This window comes from Coffea arabica, chromosome 9c, assembly GCF_036785885.1.
Source record: "Coffea arabica cultivar ET-39 chromosome 9c, Coffea Arabica ET-39 HiFi, whole genome shotgun sequence".
Lineage (NCBI taxonomy): Eukaryota > Viridiplantae > Streptophyta > Magnoliopsida > Gentianales > Rubiaceae > Coffea > Coffea arabica.
Window position 1 is genome coordinate 8,178,644 of NC_092326.1, and position 20,181 is coordinate 8,198,824.

The window sequence follows — 20,181 nt, forward strand, 5'->3', positions numbered from 1 at the left end:
AGTAGTTAATAAGAATTTCTAGTTTGTCGATGACAATGCATTTTTATGTTTTCTTTATTTTCATTGTATGATGCTGAATAAAATGCTTAGATGTAATAGTATAAAAGTTCATGTTGTTAGTTTCCATTTATTTTGATGAAATCAATTTTTACTTTTGATTTATATATATATATATATAGTTAATAAGAATTTCTAGTTTGTCGATGACAATGCATTTTTATGTTTTCTTTGTTTTCATTGTATGATGCTGAATAAAATGCTTAGATGCAATAGTATAAAAGTTCATGTTGTTAGTTTCCATTTATTTTGATGAAATCAATATTTACTTTTGATATATATATATATATATATATACACACACACACACATACACACACATGCTAAAATCCTAACCTATTATTCTGCAACTTTCCTATTAATCAAACACAACAATTTAAATTTTTCTGCAACCAAACATGGGCAGGATACTCTTAATTTCATTTTTCTTTATCTCGTTTCACTCCACTTTTCTCACGATGCACTTTCTTGCACGACTTTGTGATCAAACAAACAGAGCCTTGGGTTTCTTTAGATTTCCTGCTAGTTTTCGGTCTGCAAGTTCAATAGCCATTTTTCCCCGGTTGCAACTGGTCAGACTAGTAAACTAGCCCGATCCGTGTCCAAGGCACCGGGTTGATGTCAGGAATTCAAGCAGAATTCCTGAGATAGAGCTGCGATGCAGCTGTGGAAACTAAGAACAAGAGGGAGAAGGGTAGGAGAGAAAGGAGAGGAGAGAGAGTGATGACTTGAGGAGGAAAAATCAATTCTGTTATTTCTCTTGATGCCTCTGCAATTGCAGAGAGCTCATTATATAGAAATGAACTACACGATCACTAACTGGCTTAACTGACTGACATGTTGACATCATCTGACTCAGCACTTTAACTACCTATAACAGCCTATAACAGAAACTGTTATTATTTATTACTATTTACAATTAAGCCCCCAAATCCTGACAATCCGTTCTCCTTATGACTAGCCTTGTTCTCAAGGCTGGAATTAAGGAAACTGGTGATTGATAACAGAGGCGTCTTCCCAAGAAGCTTCACAGGAGTCCATGTGAGACCACTTAATCAGATATTGGATCATAGGTTGATCCTTCCTAAGGACAACCCTCCTCTGTAGCACTGCCTCAGGTTCTAATATGCAGTGATCCTGCATATCAAACTCTGGTATAGTGGGGTTGGTGTGCTGATCCGGGCCAATCCTTTTCTTGAGCAAGGATATGTGAAAGACAGGATGTATCCTGGCCCCCTCAGGTAACTTAAGCCTGTATGAAACCTGACCCACCTTTTCCAAAACCTCAAAAGGGCCAAAATACTTAGCTGCTAGTTTAAGGCTCCTTCTGATGGCTAAGGACTGTTGCCTATAAGGCTGCAACTTAAGGAAAACATAATCGCCAACTGCTAGGGTCCTTTCGATTCTGTTCTGATTGGCAAAATAAGTCATTCGTTGCTGCGCCTTGTCCAATTTCTCCTTAATGGACTGAGAGATTCAAATTCTTTCCTGGACCAGGTCCTTAGCACCTGGAATAATTGTATCCTGATATGGTCCCAATGGTAAGCATGATGGTTTATATCCATAGAAAACTTCAAATGGTGTGATCTGCAGTCCAGAATGGAATGTAGTATTGTACCATAGCTCTGCTAAAGGCAACCACTTGTACCAGTGAGTAGGGTGTTCACTGGACATACACCTCAGGAAATTTTCTAAACATTGATTGAGTCTTTCTGAGTGACCGTCTATTTGGGGATGGTAGGAAGAGCTTAGGTGTAGTGCTGCTCCCATCAATCTGAATAACTCCTGCCAAAATTTGCTAGTGAAAATTTTATCTTTATCACTGACAATAGACACTGGCAGTCCATGTAGCTTGTATACATTGTCCAGGAAGAGTTGTGCAACCTGTATAGCTGTAAAAGGATGTTTGAGCACCAGAAAATGTGCATATTTTGTGAAGCGATCTATGACCACCATAATGGTATCCATTCCCTGTGACATAGGTAACTTCTCAATGAAGTCCATAGTGAGGTGGGACCATGCCTTATCAAGGATAGTCAGAGCCTGCAACAGGCCCGGGTAAGGCACATTTTCATGCTTGCACCTCTGGCACACGTCACACGTACTGACAAACTTGATCACATCTTGCTTCATTCCTTCCCAATAGAATAAGGCTTTCAACTTCTGATAAGTCCCTCTTTGGCCTGAATGTCCTCCCTGAGCAATATCATGTACTGCCTTGAGTAGGGAGCTCCTGATATCATTTGCTGACCCTACTACCAGTTTTCCCTTGTACTTAATGATGCCATCTAAGATCTAATAATCACTCCCTGTGTGTGAGTCCAGCAGGCATTGAGCTATAACAAATTGCCAGTGCTCATCCCCCTCGTAGCTCCTGCATAATTCCTCCATCCACTTGGGTTTGACTGCAGAAATTGCTAGGAAGGAGTTCTCTTGCTGGTCTTCCTGGCCACAGAATGCCTTCCTAGATAGAGCATCAACAGTAGTGTTGTCACTGCCCTTCTTATACTATATCTCATAGTCCAGGCCCAATAATTTAGTCAACGACTTGTGCTGCAGGGGTGTAGTTAACTTTTGTTCTAACAAATACTTTAGTGACTGGTGATCAGTCTTAATGATGAAATGGTGTCCCACTAAATAATGCCTCCATTTGGTCACAGCTAACACCAAGGCCATTAATTCATTCTCATAGATAGATAGACCCAAATTCCTTGTTGATAGAGCCCTACTGAGGTATGCTATAGGATGAGAGTCCTGCTGCAACACTGCACCTATGCCTCCATTACTGGCATCTGTCTCAATCACAAATGGTCTCTCAAAATCTGGTAACCTGAGAACTAGTGAAGTACGCATGATCTGCTTAAGTTTCTTAAAGGCAGCATCTGCTTGTTCATCCCAGCAGAAGCTATCCTTCTTGAGTAGATCTGTCAATGGCCTGCAGATGATACCATAATGTTTGATGAATCCCCTATAGTAGCCCGTAAGGCCTAGAAAGCCCCTTAATGCCTTAACTGAGTTGGGGGTAGGCTAATCTAAAACATATTTGATCTTTCCTTCTTCCATACTCACCCCTTCTGATGAAATCATATGCCCAAGATATTCAATCTTCTGCTGAGCAAAAGAGCATTTAGACAGCTTAGCATACAGCTGATTCTCTCTCAGTACCTCCAATACCACCTCCAAATGTTTCACATGCTGATCCAGATCTTTGCTGTAGACCAGTATGTCATCGAAAAATATTAACACAAACTTGCGCAGATAAGGTTGAAAAACCTGATTCATTAATGCTTGGAAGGTGGCTGGAGCATTTGTCAGCCCAAAAGGCATAACTAGAAATTCATAATGCCCTTCATGAGTTTGAAAAGCAGTCTTGTGCACATCTTGGACTTTAACTCTAACCTGGTGATACCCTGGCCTCAGGTCTATTTTGGAATGGTATTTGGATCCACATAACTCAGCTATCAGCTCCTCAATATTAGGGATGGGATACTTGTCCTTAACAGTCAATTTATTCAGGTGCCTATAATCAACACAAAACGCCAAGTACCATCTTTCTTTTTGACCAGCAACACAGGTGAAGCATAGGGACTATTACTATGCTTAATGATTCCATTGTCTAGCATTTCCACAACTTGCTTTTCTATCTCAGTTTTTTGTGAGTGAGGGCACCTGTAAGGCTTGATTTTGAAGGCCTGAGCATCTGACTTGAGGGGTATGGCATGGTCCAGACTTCTCTCTGGTGGTAAGCCGGTAGGTGCTGCAAACACATCCTTGTACTTGTCCAACAACTCCTTGACTTCAATAGGTGTCTCAGCATCTGGATTTTTCCTTTGAATTCCCTGAAATATACTGTAATAGCTATGTTTGTAATTAATGAAGTCCCTCAGGTCCTTGTTTCTCAACAGATTGAGCTCAGCTTCTGCTACACATCCCTGCAGGATAATTTCTTCTGCTTCGCTATGAATAGCTATATTTAGCTTGTGGAAGTCAAATGTGATGGGGCTATAATGAGCCATCCAATCCATTCCTAAAATCAAATCCGATCCTCCTAGCTCCATGATCCTCTTGTCAAAACAGAACTTGTGATTATTAGTGGACCAAAGCACCTTAGAACTCTTAGTGCATCCTGATATCATTGAGCCATCCCTAATGACTACTGTGAAAGGAGTGGTGACCAAATATGGTAATTCTAGAGCTTTAACCAGATGGTGGCTAATGTAGGTGTCTGAACTATCTGTGTCCATCAGAATGTGTATGGGAACTCCCTTGATTTCTCCCCTGAGAGTGATTGTTTTCCTCTTCAGTGCCTCAGAAAGTGCATGGAGCGATACCTCCATCAATTCTCCAGGGTTGCCTGTCTTTTCATCTTGCTCCCTTACAGCATCCAAGAATTCTTCTTCATCTTCCTCGTCGACTATCATCATGTTCAGTTGTCTATTCTTGCATTGGTGTCCTACTCCAAAACGTTCACCACACTTGAAGCACAGTCCATTATTCCTTCTAAATTGTATTTCTTGTGGCAATATTTTCCTGATTGGTGTAGCTGAACTAGTCTCCCCTTTGATTACATTAGTCGGTGGAATTTTATAGGCATTTGGAACAGCTGTAGTACCTTTGTATAAGCCAGACTTTGGATCAACAGGTGACTTTGTTAATTGTTTAGCAGATTTCTGCTGCAACCTCCAGGCTTCTTCCTGCAGTCTGGCTAAATCCATAGCATCTGACACTCTGTTTGGCTTCAACATTTTTACCATAGTCTTAATTTCATCTCGCAATCCACTAATGAAACTTGAAATGAAATATGATTCGGATAGGTGAGGATTTTTTACTAGCATCAACGATTTTAATTCCTCAAACCTTTCCTGGTAGTCCTCCACTGTTCCTACTTGCTGCAGCTTGTTGAAATCTTCAACTACATCCCGAGCTCCTTTTTCTGCGAATCTCTCATCGAGCAGTTCAGTGAATTGTTGCCAAGATAACTCTAGAAATTCCATCTTGATGCCTTGATACCATACATCCGCCTTACTGTCCAAAAACATCTCAACTACTTCCATTTGCTGGTCTGGAGGAATTTGGTAGGTGAGGAAATATTTCTGGCATTTACGAAGCCAAATGCGTGGATTTTCTCCAGTGAAGAGGGGTAACTCAATTTTCGGGGGATTTGGTAAGAATACCTTGGAAGGCTTGGCTCTGGAGCACTGATTAACACCAAGCTCAGACTGGAGCTTCGTGTGTGCTGGGGGCGTTGGTAGAATTGGAGTTTTTTCTGACTGTACTGCCTCATCTCTTTCCAATTGCTTCTCTCTGGCCATAATTTGGATCAATGCGTTGAGCTTCTGGTCCATGCCTGAGATCAATGCCCTCATTTCCTGGTTCGAATTCTCCATCTCTCCCCGTAATTGCTGTTGGACTTCTTGTTGATTCTGTTGGAGAGAGAAAATTGCTTGCAGAGCTTCCTGCAGTCGTACTTCCTGTTTCTTCAATTGATCTTCCATATTCTTGAATCGTGTGCCTTCCACCATTGTTAATAGTTGCAATCAGTCCGAGAATCGTTGCTCTGGTACCAATTGTCAGGAATTCAAGCAGAATTCCTGAGATAGAGCTGCGATGCAGCTGTGGAAACTAAGAACAAGAGGGAGAAGGGTAGGAGAGAGAGTGATGACTTGAGGAGGAAGAATCAATTCTGTTATTTTTCTTGATACCTCTGCAATTGCAGAGAGCACATTATATAGAAATGAACTACACGATCACTAACTGGCTTAACTGACTGACATGCTGATGTCATCTGACTCAGCACTTTAACTACCTATAACAGCCTATAACAGAAACTGTTATTATTTATTACTATTTACAATTAAGCCCCCAAATCCTGACAGTTGACTTGTTCAACCACCAAGTCGGTCTGTCAGTCACAGCAGTCCTCTCTATTTGCTGTCTCCCGGACTTCAATTTGAACCTTCCGAAGACACTTCCAGTCTTCCACGTTCAAAATGGCTTCTCAAGACCACAATTTCCACCAGGGACATCACCACCACCACCACCATGACCATCACCACCATAACCCTCCCCATGAGTAATTTCTTTCTATTTTTTTCACTTAACTCAATATTCAATTCAAAGTTCGTCTAAATATTTCTTTGCTTTCTAAAATTTGATTGACACATGCAACAGGGATTCGGAAGCAACATCTTGGATAGGCCCAGATGGGAGGAAGTACCATAGCCATGACGGATTGGCACCTCATTCCCACGAACCCATTTACTCGCCTGGCTACTTTAGCCGAAGGGCACGCCCACTTTCTAACAGGGATTTCAATGAGAGAGCCTTCACTGTTGGTATTGGTGGCCCTGTTGGTACTGGGTGAGAACCCTCTAACTTTCCATCAAGTTTATTTCCACTTCTTTATCAAGCTATTGGTACTTCTTCGTTGTGTCTCTTAGAGGTCAATTCTTTCGCTCTCTGCTCTCTTTTGGGTGTTATGAGATTCTTTTGTTCAATTCAACTATGTGTTTTTCATTACTACTTGTTTAGAGTTAACAGCATATTCAACAGATTAATTAGCTTCATATATGTTTTTATAGTAGGGATATATGGGAAGTATTGGACTTAGAAGATATTTAAAAAATATTGTTGTTGATTCAGTTTACAAAGATAAATGGCTTGGAAAGATTAAGGTATTTGGTAGATTAAGAAGCCAGCCAGATGGTAAAATTATGGAGCACCATTTCTTCTGGATATCTTATAGGAGTTATGCTGTCACATTTTTTGTTATTTTTTTATGATTATTAAGAGATTAAAGAGGGAGTATATATTGTCCATGTCCTCAAACAGTTCCACAGAACTAAAGGGATCTAACCAGTTGTGGATTGCATATGAACTGTCTATGTGAGTGTATGGAGCTCTAGTAGATGGGCACACAAATATTTGGTGTTCAAGTTCTTCCTTGTTCTGCGTCTCTGATAGTAATGCAAAAGTATCTTAATCACATTTGCATAGTTGCGTGTGGTTGCTGGACTATCCTTTTCAAGCTGTGGATTGATGAACTTTCTTGTATATACAATCTTCTTTTTTCGTATTCTCCATGCTTTGTGACATCTTATGAGTCCATGATGGATGTGAACCTTGGAATCTCCCAACCTTCAGTGCAATCATCCAAAGAAAAGGAAACAAGTGATGGTTCTGATATCTGACGTGACTATTTCTATTTCTTGCAGTTTTTTGCCTGTACTAAATAGAGAGTATTGTGTGAGTTTGACCGTGATGTCTTGTTATGCTCTTTGGATTTAGTTTCAGTCTTGATGAATTTTTGCTTACTCTTTCAGGAAAACAGCTTTAATGCTGGCCCTCTGTAAGTTCTTGAGGGATAAGTACAGTCTTGCTGCTGTAAGTAACAATTCAAATTTTGGGATTTTAGTTTACTAACATGTAAATGATAGAGAATGATAAAGATCCCCTCAGCTTTCCTTGGAGCATTTTGATGACTTTTTTGCTTGTTTGTTGTGAATATCACAAGTATTATAATTCTTCCTGTACGGGAAAACTTTTTGAAACTTCTGCTTCAATATCATATCACGGATAATGTAAATTTTTTCAGAGAACACACTTGTTTTTATTAACAGCAATGAAGATTTATTGGTTTTGTCTTGCAATAATTAGGCAAGGATATTCATGAACTGTTGGAAAATATACAAATAACATGTTGACAAGGCTGTATGCATTAAAACATCTTGGTTCTATGTTGCTATTATCTTGTCTTAAAAGTGTTGAGTTTTTGTTTACGGGTTTTTCCAATTGTTTCGGTTGGAGGATGGAAAATTTATGTGGATTAAGTCTTCAAGTGTGAGACATCCAGAGACATGCAAATAATGCGTTATGGGTTTCATTTCTAGTCCTGCACAGACATGCTGGAAAAACCTAATCCTAGAATGGTGGATAGCTGACAAATTTTGTGCAAAATGTTTCAATCTTACAAATCTATTTATGTTTGAGCATTGAAGCTTATACATGTTAATGATTTTGTAACTTGCATATGGTATATATTTGACTTGACATACTGCAGTCAGTTACTAAAACTCAAGGTGCACGAGCAACTACTTTTCCCTGCTTGTTATTTGATTAGTTCATTTATTTTTTCAACTATGATATTGTCTAACGTTATTCAACCTCTTCTATTTAGAAGTCAAAAAAGTTAAAATGGCAACTTAGCATGTATTTCCTGTTATATTGTTAGTGCTGTAAAGTGTCCTTATGAACCATCCTATTTACTTTGCCAGAAACTACCTTCCATAGAATAAACTATAGAAGATTCATATTATGTATTTGACTCAGATTTGGTGTTTCCAAAAAGCTGAAAACCTTTGTCAGGTTCTATTTTTGTGAGGATGCTTATGACCAATTTGTTTAGGCTATTTCTCGAGTTTGCTTTTTTCTCCCTCCTATTGCTTGGGCAATTAGAGTTTCTGCTTCCTGTTTTGCTTTGATGCAATGTGGCACCCTTTCAACTGTATGTGAAAATTAATGCAAATGATCTTCTCTCATCCTCACTTTCTTGAACTGCACTGGGAAAAAAATGAAATATGGCTATGACACTTTTAGGTTACTAATGACATATTCACGAAAGAGGATGGGGAGTTTCTGATAAAGCATGGAGCACTTCCTGAAGATAGGATTCGTGCGGTAGAAACAGGAGGCTGCCCGCATGCTGCAATTCGGGAAGATATCAGCATTAATCTTGGTCCTCTTGAGGAGCTTTCTAACTTGTTCAAAGCAGACATTCTTCTTTGTGAATCTGGTGGAGGTAATTGGTATACCAAATATCTACGATAGAGGTTTTTAATTTTATATATGTCATATAATCTGGGAAGTCACTTGAAACATAATGACCAGAAAGTCTGTTGGAAGAAATTTTCTAATTCAATTTTTGCTGAGTTTAGTAGGTTGGCTATTTCTCTGTTGCGTAACCAACAGATAACAGTTCTATCAACAAGTCAAATATAGAGCATCTTGCCATAGAATCCAGTAATCTTAAACTGTCAGCTTTAATTTTTTTTTTGAAGCGGCATTAATCATGCTTTGCCAATTTTCTTTTATCTTTATGGTGCAGACAATCTGGCTGCCAACTTCAGCAGAGAACTGGCTGACTATATTATTTATATTATTGATGTATCTGGTGGTGATAAAATACCTCGAAAAGGAGGTCCAGGCATTACACAGGCCGACCTTCTTGTACGTAATTGAGGTTGCTATATTAGCAGCTTTCTCTCGCTGACGTTGTTGTAATTTTGTATGTCACTCCTTGTACAGAGTCCTTAAATTCTTTTTACTTTGTTATCACTGGTATTAGGTAATAAACAAAACTGACCTTGCATCAGCAGTTGGAGCTGATTTATCTGTCATGGAACGTGACGCGCTGCAGATGCGGGATGGTGGGCCATTTGTCTTTGCTCAGGTTTGTTTGCAATACTTTCAGTCGCATGCTTTGTGCATCCTACTGTCTAGTAACTCTCCTTTAATAAAAAATTGTAATCACAAGGCAGAAATATTTGTGCTGTATCTGACCTTTTGGTACAAAAGCTTTCTGTTTTTTCTTGTTTCTGCAATACTAGGAGGAAGCAATGTTATAAGATTAATATTCTCTCTGCTGAACTTGTTTTTTCTTGTAAGTAGTATAACCAATAAGAAATTCAAAATCTTAAATAGACAGTCGCATATTAATCCATACATTATGCTCGGTCGATATTTCATTTGCATCTTCTCTGTACCTAGATGGTTTAAGACTAGAGTTTTTTTGACATTCATGTAAATCTGTACCTAATTTTTAAAACGGATAGTAATGACATTTTAGAGAGCTAAAAATTTTATCTTTGACAAGTGTTATAAAGAATTCTTACTAGTATAAACCCATCAGGGGGCTGGATGTAAGTCTGTCATGTCAACTTTAGTTCTTCCCTCAAATGTTCATTTCATTAAGTTCTCACTGATTTTTCCTTGCTGACATTATGTATGTTCTCAACTGTGGTTTTCCATTATTTAAGTCCTCTATTTACTCTTTCTGTACACATATCTAAGCACAAACATCTTTCAATGATTTTCAGTACTTTTCACGGGGTTATTGTTTGATTTAAATAGCAGAGGGGGTTAAATGTATCATAAATGACATCTAACAATGGGGAATTATTGTAATCTGAAACAAGATTGCCTATTAACGTGGACCTCAGGGTTATTATTTTGCCCAGAAGTTGTTTTCCTAACTAAGATTCATATGGAGTTTGATGACCATTATTAGTTTCTGAAGTCGAAAGCATGATCCTGAAGTCAATGGTTGCATTTTTATTGTGAAAAGTAAAAACTGTGAAATGTGAAGTTCACCAAAGGATTCCTCTGGAAGTTTCAAATATGTCTATAAAAAGTATAAACCCTCAGGAGCCAACTTTGGCATTCGACTATTTTTTAGTGGAACTCTCCTCGACCCTTTTTGTCTTCCTTTGCACCGTAATTCCACTCCTCCTTGTCCCCATGATTTGCCTCTGTTTTTTATTTCAAAACTACCCTGTTGCACTTCTTGCTCACCAATAGATATTCATTAGGACTTTGATTCCTCTATTTATCAGTTCGTTCATTCTTTACTGGAATATATGGTTTGACAAGCAATAATGTGTTGAAGCACATTTATGGATTCAACGAACAAGAAAAATGAAAAAAGTGTTTTTGCTTGTGGAGAAAATGCTTATTTTGCTGCACGTAAGACCAAACGTTTTTAATTTGAGAGGAATGATCTCAATAGGGCTGGAATTTACTTTATTTTTGTGAAATTTTGTTGCTGTGATGAAAAGTAGGCAAAGACCTTCAAACTCGATAAATCTTCATGTCAAATCTTGTTGGTTTATTGTATGGGGCCAGTCTGTTTATCTATTGTTGATTGATCTCTTTTGTGCTAAAACTGTTCTGGGAAGTCACATTCTAAGGAATTTGATCTTCTCCATATTCTCTTTGGTTTAAGGAAACATGTTCATGAATCACCATCTTATATTTGCTGGATCTTCTTGCACCATTGGTATTGTGGGATATGGTGAGATGTATGCTCATTTGCATAAATTGTCTTTTGTTGCATCTTTAATGCCTGATTTAGTTATCGAACAACAGTTAAGTTTGGAGGAAAAAAAGTTTAATCTGCGTGGAAGCACAATTTGGAGGTATACTGTAATCAAAAAGCAGGAGTTGAAACTATTAATTGATTGCATTAAAGAGTCCCAGAGATTTATTTATTAATTCTAAAAGCATACTTTTGAAAAATTGGAAAGCAAGGCAAGTCACGGGATAAACGAGGGACATTAAGCTCCCTTGGATAGAGGGCCAAAAAATCTGTGGAGGGTTGTGCAGTAACAACTAGCGGAGTGAAATATCAATGCCCTGGGCTGCTATATTTCCTTAAACTCTAAAAATAGGAAATCCTTAGCTCTGACTCCTTAAAATGGTACTTGTATATTTACTGAAACTCCCAACAATAATGATTAATAAGATTTGTGGTCATGAGTAGCAGTTAAATGCCCCGGAAACCACTGCTTACATATCTAATTTAGTAAATTATATGCATCTGCAACAGGACAATTGCACTCAACCTGTCAATGCGTTATTGGTGGAACCCTGAGTCACATTCAGATTTGTTGGCCGTACCTGTATTCTTAACATGAATCAACTGTGTTGGTTCACTAAATGAACTGGAAAGCTTTGAGAGCTGTTGTTCTCTTAGTCGTTATTTGCATAGCTTAGTGTATAGGGCTTCTCTACAGTCCTTGATAGAATTCTCTAAACAGTACACCTACACTGAGTGACTTTTATAGAAGACATGCATAAGCCACTTACATGGTTCTATTTTTATGTCCATATCCCTATTGTTTGATTTTCTTTCTACCCATCAATCACCACACTAGACACAATGATCAACAACTAGTGCCAACACTATCATTACTCACCGCTAACACCCCCAATCCCACTACAACTACCACCATTATCACTTCACTTCTACCAACTTCATTAACTATGCAACTCAGGGATACCATCACCACCGCCATCACTCCACCACCATCTCTGCCACAACCACCACCATCAACAACACAAAGCTTCACAAAACACTATCACAAGTCCACTAGTTGGTAAGGGAAGAGATTAGGAAGTGGAGCAGGCCAAGAGGGAAAATAACTTAGATTGGGTTGTGTAAATAGGCAGGAAGCAAAGAAAAAGTGAGGAGAAGGAAGATTACGAGGAGAAATTAAAAACAAGGGCAGGAGGAGACCGGAGAGAGGGACAACGCAGCCATGGATTTGGGGAATTCACACAGCACATCGCGAGCAAGAGGAGAAATTAATTAGGGGTAAATTAGAAAATTTATTTAGTGTCGTGTTGATGTAACTAGTTTTTTTTTCCCCGTTTTAAGTATAGCTTTATTCTTTTCCAAAATAGCTTGTCCATGTTTTCCCTCTTTCAACGAGACTGTTGCTTGTAAAAGTATTTGGCAATGTTTGACAATTTGCCATATCTGTGTGTTTTGGTATTCTAATTTTTCCTTCTGGATTATCAATGGCTCTGGTAATTATCCTTGACATTTGTCTGTCAAATTTGGAATGCCACCTTTATCCTTGTGCAAGCACTCCTTGGTCTGTGTCTTGCCCTTCACTGTGTCTTGGTTGATCCTCATCTTCACTTTCACCTATCTGAAACTTCTTACTTTTGGTTGACCAACAGAATCTTATTGGAATCAATGAAATGAGTGATACTTTTACTTGCAATAATGCAGCTTGCCTACATTGCATCTGTGAGCTTTTCATTTGTTTGACATTGTATAATTTAAAGAGGAGTTCTTTTACTACACAACATGCACTGGAGTTGGAAATCATTTGGGTTCATTAAATTTATGTTGAATTGGTGTGTAAACAACTTAACGTACTTATAGCACTAAGGTCCAGTGCAGTCTTTGTTTCAAAGCTAGTCTGGTTATCTTGTATAAGCTTACGCCATGTTCAATGGTTTGTATGTCAGATTGCCCTATGCAACTAGTGGGGATGTATGTTAGCTACGTATCTTATTACTGTATCCTATGGCACGTTAGAGAATGTCGTTCATCTATGATTTTTCTTAGCAACCATACTTCAAACCTCTAGCATATTATCTGCAGGAAATTTTCATCATAAACAGCATTTTTATCTCTAACTAGTTGACAAATTTGATAATTATCTGCTAACATTGTTGACACATGCACATGCAGGTCAAGCATGGTGTAGGTGTGGAGGAAATAGTCAACCGCATCCTGGGATCTTGGGAAGCAGCAACTGGAAATCAGCGTCGTTGAACCAGATTATGAGAGTTTGTCTGCCAATGCTCACTTCCAAGCTGCTTTTATCCTATTTCCTATTGGTGGTGGGAAATGCAGAGAGTTTTGAATAGGGGTCTAAACAAGCCAAATCAAGTCAGAGCTCTAGCATTTCAGTTTGCTGTTTATTTTTACCAGTTCAAAATAGCTTGTTTAGCTCTTGAGCTGAATTCATAAGAGTCTTAATCGAAATTAAGTTGGGAGTAATTTGAAACTTGTGTAAGTTTCATGTTTCATATTAATCAAGGCAAGCTTGAAACTTCAATAAACACTTTGTTGTTTTCTATGTTTGATTTGATAACCAAAGCTCAAGTGAGTCCTTACTAAGTCTTGTTTGATTCGAGTGTTGCACAACTTTATTTGTCTTAAATTAATCTCAATGGATGTTTTTGCAAGCTCTCGTGTCAAAGCTTGAGAATGAGCTAAGCTTGCATAGCTTGACTATCTCAAAACTTGAGCTTTACATATGAGGTTGACAGCTCATTAACCTTAATCGAGCCTCAGTTTCGTGTGTGCATGATCTAAAACTAAATGAAACTTTGACTCTTTTGCGTCCTTATTAGCAATCCAATCTCTTGCAAAATTACATCAAATTTGAGTCTTTTTTTTTTTTTTACCTTCAAGTCAGCACCTTAAATACATGTCAGATATACTGTGACTATATATATGTGCATTCCCAGAGAATTAGCTTGATGTTTTTGATGAGCAGGACATGTATGTATGTGTTCCCAACGCTTTATGTAAAAGTTTTGATGAGTACGATCAGTATCATAATTATGCAGCTCATCAAATGAAAAAGAATAATCACTAATGCATTTAACTCCACTGAGGAGAATTTTTTTTCTTATGCTTCAAATTGATTTGTCTACTCAAATAATATTGTCATATCTAACTTTAGAGTTTATTGCCAAAATAACTCTCCTTCTAAAACATATACCCAAAGTAATCTAATTTTAAAATTTATTACCTTTATAATTTTTTTTTGCCACATAGGTTGCACATGTGTCAGGACAGAGATAGAGGCACACTCTATTTCTTTTTTCCATCTAATATTTTTCCTGATTCTCTCTCTCCTGTGTTTTTTCCTTTCATTGCCTTTTCCTTGTCAAACTTAATTTTGAGAAGTCAATATTTATATTACCAGTATATAAAAATTAATTATCATCCTTGATAATATCAAGGTAAACAAAGATTATTCTCTTATCTTTTCAATTGTGCAATTTTTGGAACATTGCTATGGCGTTCAAAAAATTTTTGAATATTAATTGTCTAACAAATGATTTCTCACACCGTGTGTTTGATAAAAAGTCTAGGAGAAAATAATCTAGCAGTTTTTAGTTTGCAATTGAAAACTTGAAAATTTCAGTTTTATTACATCTTGTAAAAGTTTTTTTTCAAAGAGTAAGAAGGATAATATAAACAAATATGATAACCTTGAAGTTTTTGTAACTTTTTCTTGTTATTACTTACAATTTTTGTTGCAATTTTTGAATTTTTCAAATTTAATTTTTGAAAAAAATATACGCAATAGGTTTGATTCATTTCAAGAAAAATGTAGAGACCAATCATAGTAAGGTCAATAATGGTAGAATTTGTTTTAAATAATTATAAGAAAATTATCAAAGTTATGCAATCTTATTGTGTCTCTATGATTAAAAAAATTAAAAATTTTAACTCACGTTGGAAACTATAAACTAGATCAAAACTTTCCTTTCTTGTTATCTTACATGGCAATCAGGATAATAAGGTGGCAATAATAACATCATTATGGGAATAAAATTTGAAAGTGAATCATATTGAGAATATTTTTTTAGGAAGAGTGTTATTTTAGCAAAAAACTCTCTAACTTTACTTAGGTTGAACTTTCAGCATTTTACATATTTCTTCATGTTTTTCTCTTTTTAGAAACTTTAAGTTTGCTATGAAGGATCTTTATAATGACTTCCATAAAATTGTAGGTTTTGTTTGAATTCAAGGATTTGATGAAGGATTTGAAATCCATCCAAATCGCTCTAGTTGTTTGGATTGCTTAAAAGGTATTTGGATTTGTGTAGACAATGAAATTTTAATTAAATTTCAAAAATTACCATTAGTCTATAAAGTATTTTTATGGCTTATTTTTATCCAATTGGATATTGCCATATGGCATGTACACCTGGAAAGATTGGTTATTAAACGGCCAATTATATTTCATCACGTGTCAAGTTGAGGTGTTCCAAATCAATTTAAATTGCATGGATATCTCCACCAATCAAATCATATCATGTCACATGTCTATTGGATAAACTAGTTTTGTACCCGTTCATTGAACGGGAATCATCGAAAAATAATAAACTATTTAGTTAATTTTATAAAAATGTCGATATAAAATAAAAATTTAATGTATAATCTATTATAACTTGTCTTAAGTATATTACTATGTACGCATTGTAATACAAAGTATTCTTATAATATAAATTTAAACATCTAATTCAGTGAATAATAATTCAAAAATAGAAAAAATATCATTCAACAATACCATAACATTAAAAAACTTGAAAATAAATAAAAAGTGCAGTAAATAGTATCAAATAATATGATATTCTTCAGAAACTTGTTTTTGTTTTTCTTCTGTTTGAACATTCTCCTCGATCTGTCCGTGCAAATCAACATTTATTGATTTTCCATTATCGCTGCATGATAGCAAAGCAAAATAACTAAGTACTGGAAAAAAATGATTTATCGCATTTAAGGTTGTATATAACAATACGTAAAGATTATAATTTGTTGACCTTGGTCGATCAATCCTTGGTTTTGATGATTATCAAACCAAAATGTAGATTTGGGCTAATGTTTTTATGTGAGTAATTTGTTAGAACAGATTCTTGTGGCGTAAAAGAAGAAGCAAAAACAGGGCACTCATGTGGGACGTCCGAAAGGAAGCTATCGGACGTCCGAAAGGATGAAGAACATCAACGGACGCACGCATCGGACGTCCGAGAAATTTCGCAAAGATTTGATGACTCTCTGACGACGGTCGGACGCAGGGTTCGGACGTCCGACAGGTGGTTCGGACGTCCGACAGGCCAACGGCTAGTTTTGACAGCATTTAATATTTGACCGTTGGAGAGACTTTTGAAGCCATTTCTCACCTTTTATAAACACCCCAAAGCACAAGAAGACAAGAAACTTTTGCCAACACAAAATACAAGCTTACAAGTGAGATTTTTGAGTAGAAAGATTCTTTGTTGGTTGTATAAGGGGTTGGGAAAGTTGGGTTGTGAGGTTGCTCAAGTGAAAACCTTGGTGAAGGTGAACATATCACTTGGAGTGGTAAAACCTTGGTGAAGGTTGCCTCATTTGTATAAAATAGTTCTTAATTGGGTGAGTGATCTTTCAAGTGTAGGTTGTTGAGGGTTAACTAGAATTGTTGTAAAACTCCTTGGCTCAACCAAAGAGTATTTGGGGTGAGGAAGGAGTGAACCTTCACTTGTACATCTTGGTTAGCATCGCCATCAATTGAAGAGGCTATTGGATTGATATTTGGTTTGCATTTCTTATCTTTTCTCTTTAATTAAGTTTTCTTTATTGTGCTTAAATTTGATATATCTTTGTGCATCATTGTGAAATTGTTTGTACTCATTGGGTTGCACCGGGTATTACAATTGGTATCAGAGCTTGGTCTCTTTTGATCAAGCTTAACCGCTTAGAGTAAAGATCATGGCAACCATAAAAGTTTCTTTTTTAGAAGGGCAATCTATTGATAGACCACCTATGTTTAATGGTTCTCATTTTAGCATGTGGAAACAAAGAATGATGATTTTCTTACAATCCGTTTATATTGAATTATGGTATGTAGTAGAAGATGGTCCTTATGAAGCTAGAATAGTTGACTCTACCACCAATTTGAGTAGATTAAAGACTAGACAAGAATTGAATGAAAAAGACAAGAGATACCTTTCTTTGAATGCCAAGGCCATGTGTATATTGTACAATGCATTAGATGTAAATGAATCTAGTAGGATTAAAGGTTGTAAATCAGCTAAAGATATTTGGGATAAATTGTGTGTATTTCATGAAGGTAACCAAGATATTAAAGAACAAAAGAAATCTTTGCTTGTTTCTCAATATGAATTTTTCAAAATGCATACTCTTGAAAATGTTGATAAGATGTGTAGTAGATTTTGTGACATTATTGAAGATCTTAAATTGCTTGGAAAAGAATATTCTTTGGGTGAGAAAAATAGAAAGATTTTGAATGCCTTACCAAAAGAATGGGAAAACAAAATAAATGCTATAGAAGAGGCAAAGGATTTAAATTCTATGTCCATTGAATCTCTTGTGGATACCCTAACCTCTTATGAATTAAAGCTGAAATTCAAAGTGCAAGAGGAAGAAAATGCAAGAATGTATAAGAGAGGCATAGCTTTTAAAGCATCTCAAGTGGGGGATAACCCATCCTTCATGGGTAATGAAATCATGGAAGTGGACAATGATATAACTCCTCACATCAAAAGTTTCAAGAAGATCTTCAACAAGAGATGTTCAAGAGGAGATTGCAAAGTTACATGGGATGAATGCAATTCAAAAAGAGAAAAAGAAGAGTTGGCCCAAATGGCACTAATGGCCGTTGGAGAAGATGAGGTAAGTTCTTATCACTCTTCTTGTGATGAAGATAATGAAGATGATGATGTGAAAATTCTTATGATTAAAATGCATAAAAGTTTGAGAAAATCTTATGCTAAAAATAAAGATTTGAAAACAAAAATAAATGATTTGTTGGAAGAAAACTCCAAACTGTTTCAAGAAAACAAATGTTTGAGAATGGAAAATGATGATTTAAAAAATCAAAAAAGTGTTTTTGATTGCAAAAATAATTTGAAAAGGAAGTTAGAAGAGAAAACAAAGTTTTATGAAAAAATGTTGGAGGAACAAAATGTGTTAAAGAAAAGAATTAATGACTTGAACGAGTTTCTCCAAAATGAAAAACAAAAGTTTTCTCAAACAAAAGAAAGCAAATCTTTTCAAGGCACAAATAAGTTTGCTATGATAAGAAATAAGAAAATTAGTTGCATTAAATCCACCTATGTGCAAAATACTTCTATCATGTGTAACTTTTGTTGCAAATTTGGACATATGCATAATGATTGCTATGTAAAGAAAAATATGAGAAAAGGCATGAAATTCATGTGGATTGCTAGATCATGTCGTATTAACTCCCAAGGACCCTATAAAGAAAGGGTACCAAATGAAATTTCTCATATTTAGGTACATCATGAAGATTTGATCCAAGTAGTGCTATATGGTTGTAAGTACATTTGAAAATTTTGATATTCAATATGGTCTTGATTTGAAAAATAAAGGGGGAGTTTGTTTTTTTTTTATTGATGCCAAAAGGGGGAGTAGGATTTATTGAAATTTCTTTGTATGTTGGCACTTTCTAAGGGGGAGCTTTATTTGAACTTATTTGATAAAAGAAATCTTCATTTTGTTTGTCATCATCAAAAAGGGGGAGATTGTTGACCTTGGTCGATCAATCCTTGGTTTTGATGATTATCAAACCAAAATGTAGATTTGGGCTAATATTTTTATGTGAGTAATTTGTTAGAACAGATTCTTGTGGCGTAAAAGAAGAAGCAAAAACAGGGCACTCATGTGGGACGTCCGAAAGGAAGCTATCGGACGTCCGAAAGGATGAAGAACATCAACGGACGCACGCATCGGACGTCCGAGAAATTTCGCAAAGATTTGATGACTCTCTGACGACGGTCGGACGCAGGGTTCGGACGTCCGACAGGTGGTTCGGACGTCCGACAGGCCAACGGCTAGTTTTGACAGCATTTAATATTTGACCGTTGGAGAGCCTTTTGAAACCATTTCTCACCTTCTATAAACACCCCAAAGCACAAGAAGACAAGAGAATTTTGCCAACACAAAATACAAGCTTACAAGTGAGATTTTTGAGTAGAAAGATTCTTTGTTGGTTGTATAAGGGGTTGGGAAAGTTGGGTTGTGAGGTTGCTCAAGTGAAAACCTTGGTGAAGGTGAACCTATCACTTGGAGTGGTAAAACCTTGGTGAAGGTTGCCTCATTTGTATAAAATAGTTCTTAATTGGGTGAGTGATCTTTCAAGTGTAGGTTGTTGAGGGTTAACTAGAATTGTTGTAAAACTCCTTGGCTCAACCAAAGAGTATTTGGGGTGAGAAAGGAGTGAACCTTCACTTGTACATCTTAGTTAGCATCGCCATCAATTGAAGAGGCTATTGGATTGATATTTGGTTTGCATTTCTTATCTTTTCTCTTTAATTAAGTTTTCTTTATTGTGCTTAAATTTGATATATCTTTGTGCATCATTGTGAAATTGTTTGTACTCATTGGGTTACACCGGGTATTACATAATTTTAAAAAGTAAAATAGTATATTAAATCTATATTCTCAAGCAAATCTTTTTATGACGATTCCCTTCCTCTGTGATTTTTGTTGAACCCTCTGATGAATAATTCATATGAAGTGTATTGAAATGTTGTTGATTAGAATCATCTGTTATACTAATTGGGATCTGGGAAGAAAATGCTTCAGGTTGGTATTGGTTGTCGGTTCTACCAATCTGATAATGATTTATCAAAATTAAAGACAAAAATATTATGTGAGATATAATATATGAAATATAAGAGAAATTTATTGCACATTACCTGTGAAAGCATGAAATGCGTTTCCCTCCCGAAATCACAGTGGAACCATTTAGTCACTGTAAATCTATTACTATCTTATTCCAGATT

At 36.5% G+C, this 20,181-nt stretch overlaps 1 protein-coding gene across 3 annotated transcripts; it reads left to right on the plus strand.

Annotated features, from left to right (window-relative positions):
- Positions 1 to 5,960: 5,960 nt before the first annotated feature.
- Positions 5,961 to 13,750, plus strand: LOC113707686 (urease accessory protein G-like). Of its 3 annotated transcripts, none has more exons than XM_072064964.1 (7): positions 5,961 to 6,130; positions 6,229 to 6,417; positions 7,380 to 7,440; positions 8,653 to 8,854; positions 9,161 to 9,282; positions 9,429 to 9,505; positions 13,319 to 13,750. In XM_072064964.1, the coding sequence occupies exons 1-7, from the start codon at positions 6,048 to 6,050 to the stop codon at positions 13,332 to 13,334; spliced, it is 750 nt and encodes a 249-aa protein (XP_071921065.1). In that variant the 5' UTR covers positions 5,961 to 6,047; the 3' UTR covers positions 13,335 to 13,750. The 3 variants fall into 3 exon arrangements, with proteins under 3 accessions (XP_071921065.1, XP_071921066.1, XP_071921064.1); XM_072064965.1 differs by having other exon boundaries at positions 5,962 to 6,130; positions 9,432 to 9,505; XM_072064963.1 differs by having other exon boundaries at positions 5,964 to 6,130; positions 9,401 to 9,505.
- Positions 13,751 to 20,181: the final 6,431 nt, after the last annotated feature.

Coding starts and splice junctions, on each gene's coding strand:
- LOC113707686 (XM_072064963.1), top strand. CDS start 6,048: ATGGCTTCTCAAGACCACAATTTCCACCAGGGACATCACCACCACCAC. Junction 6,131..6,228: donor CACCATAACCCTCCCCATGA/GTAATTTCTTTC, acceptor CACATGCAACAG/GGATTCGGAAGCAACATCTT. Junction 9,283..9,400: donor TTACACAGGCCGACCTTCTT/GTACGTAATTGA, acceptor CACTGGTATTAG/GTAATAAACAAAACTGACCT.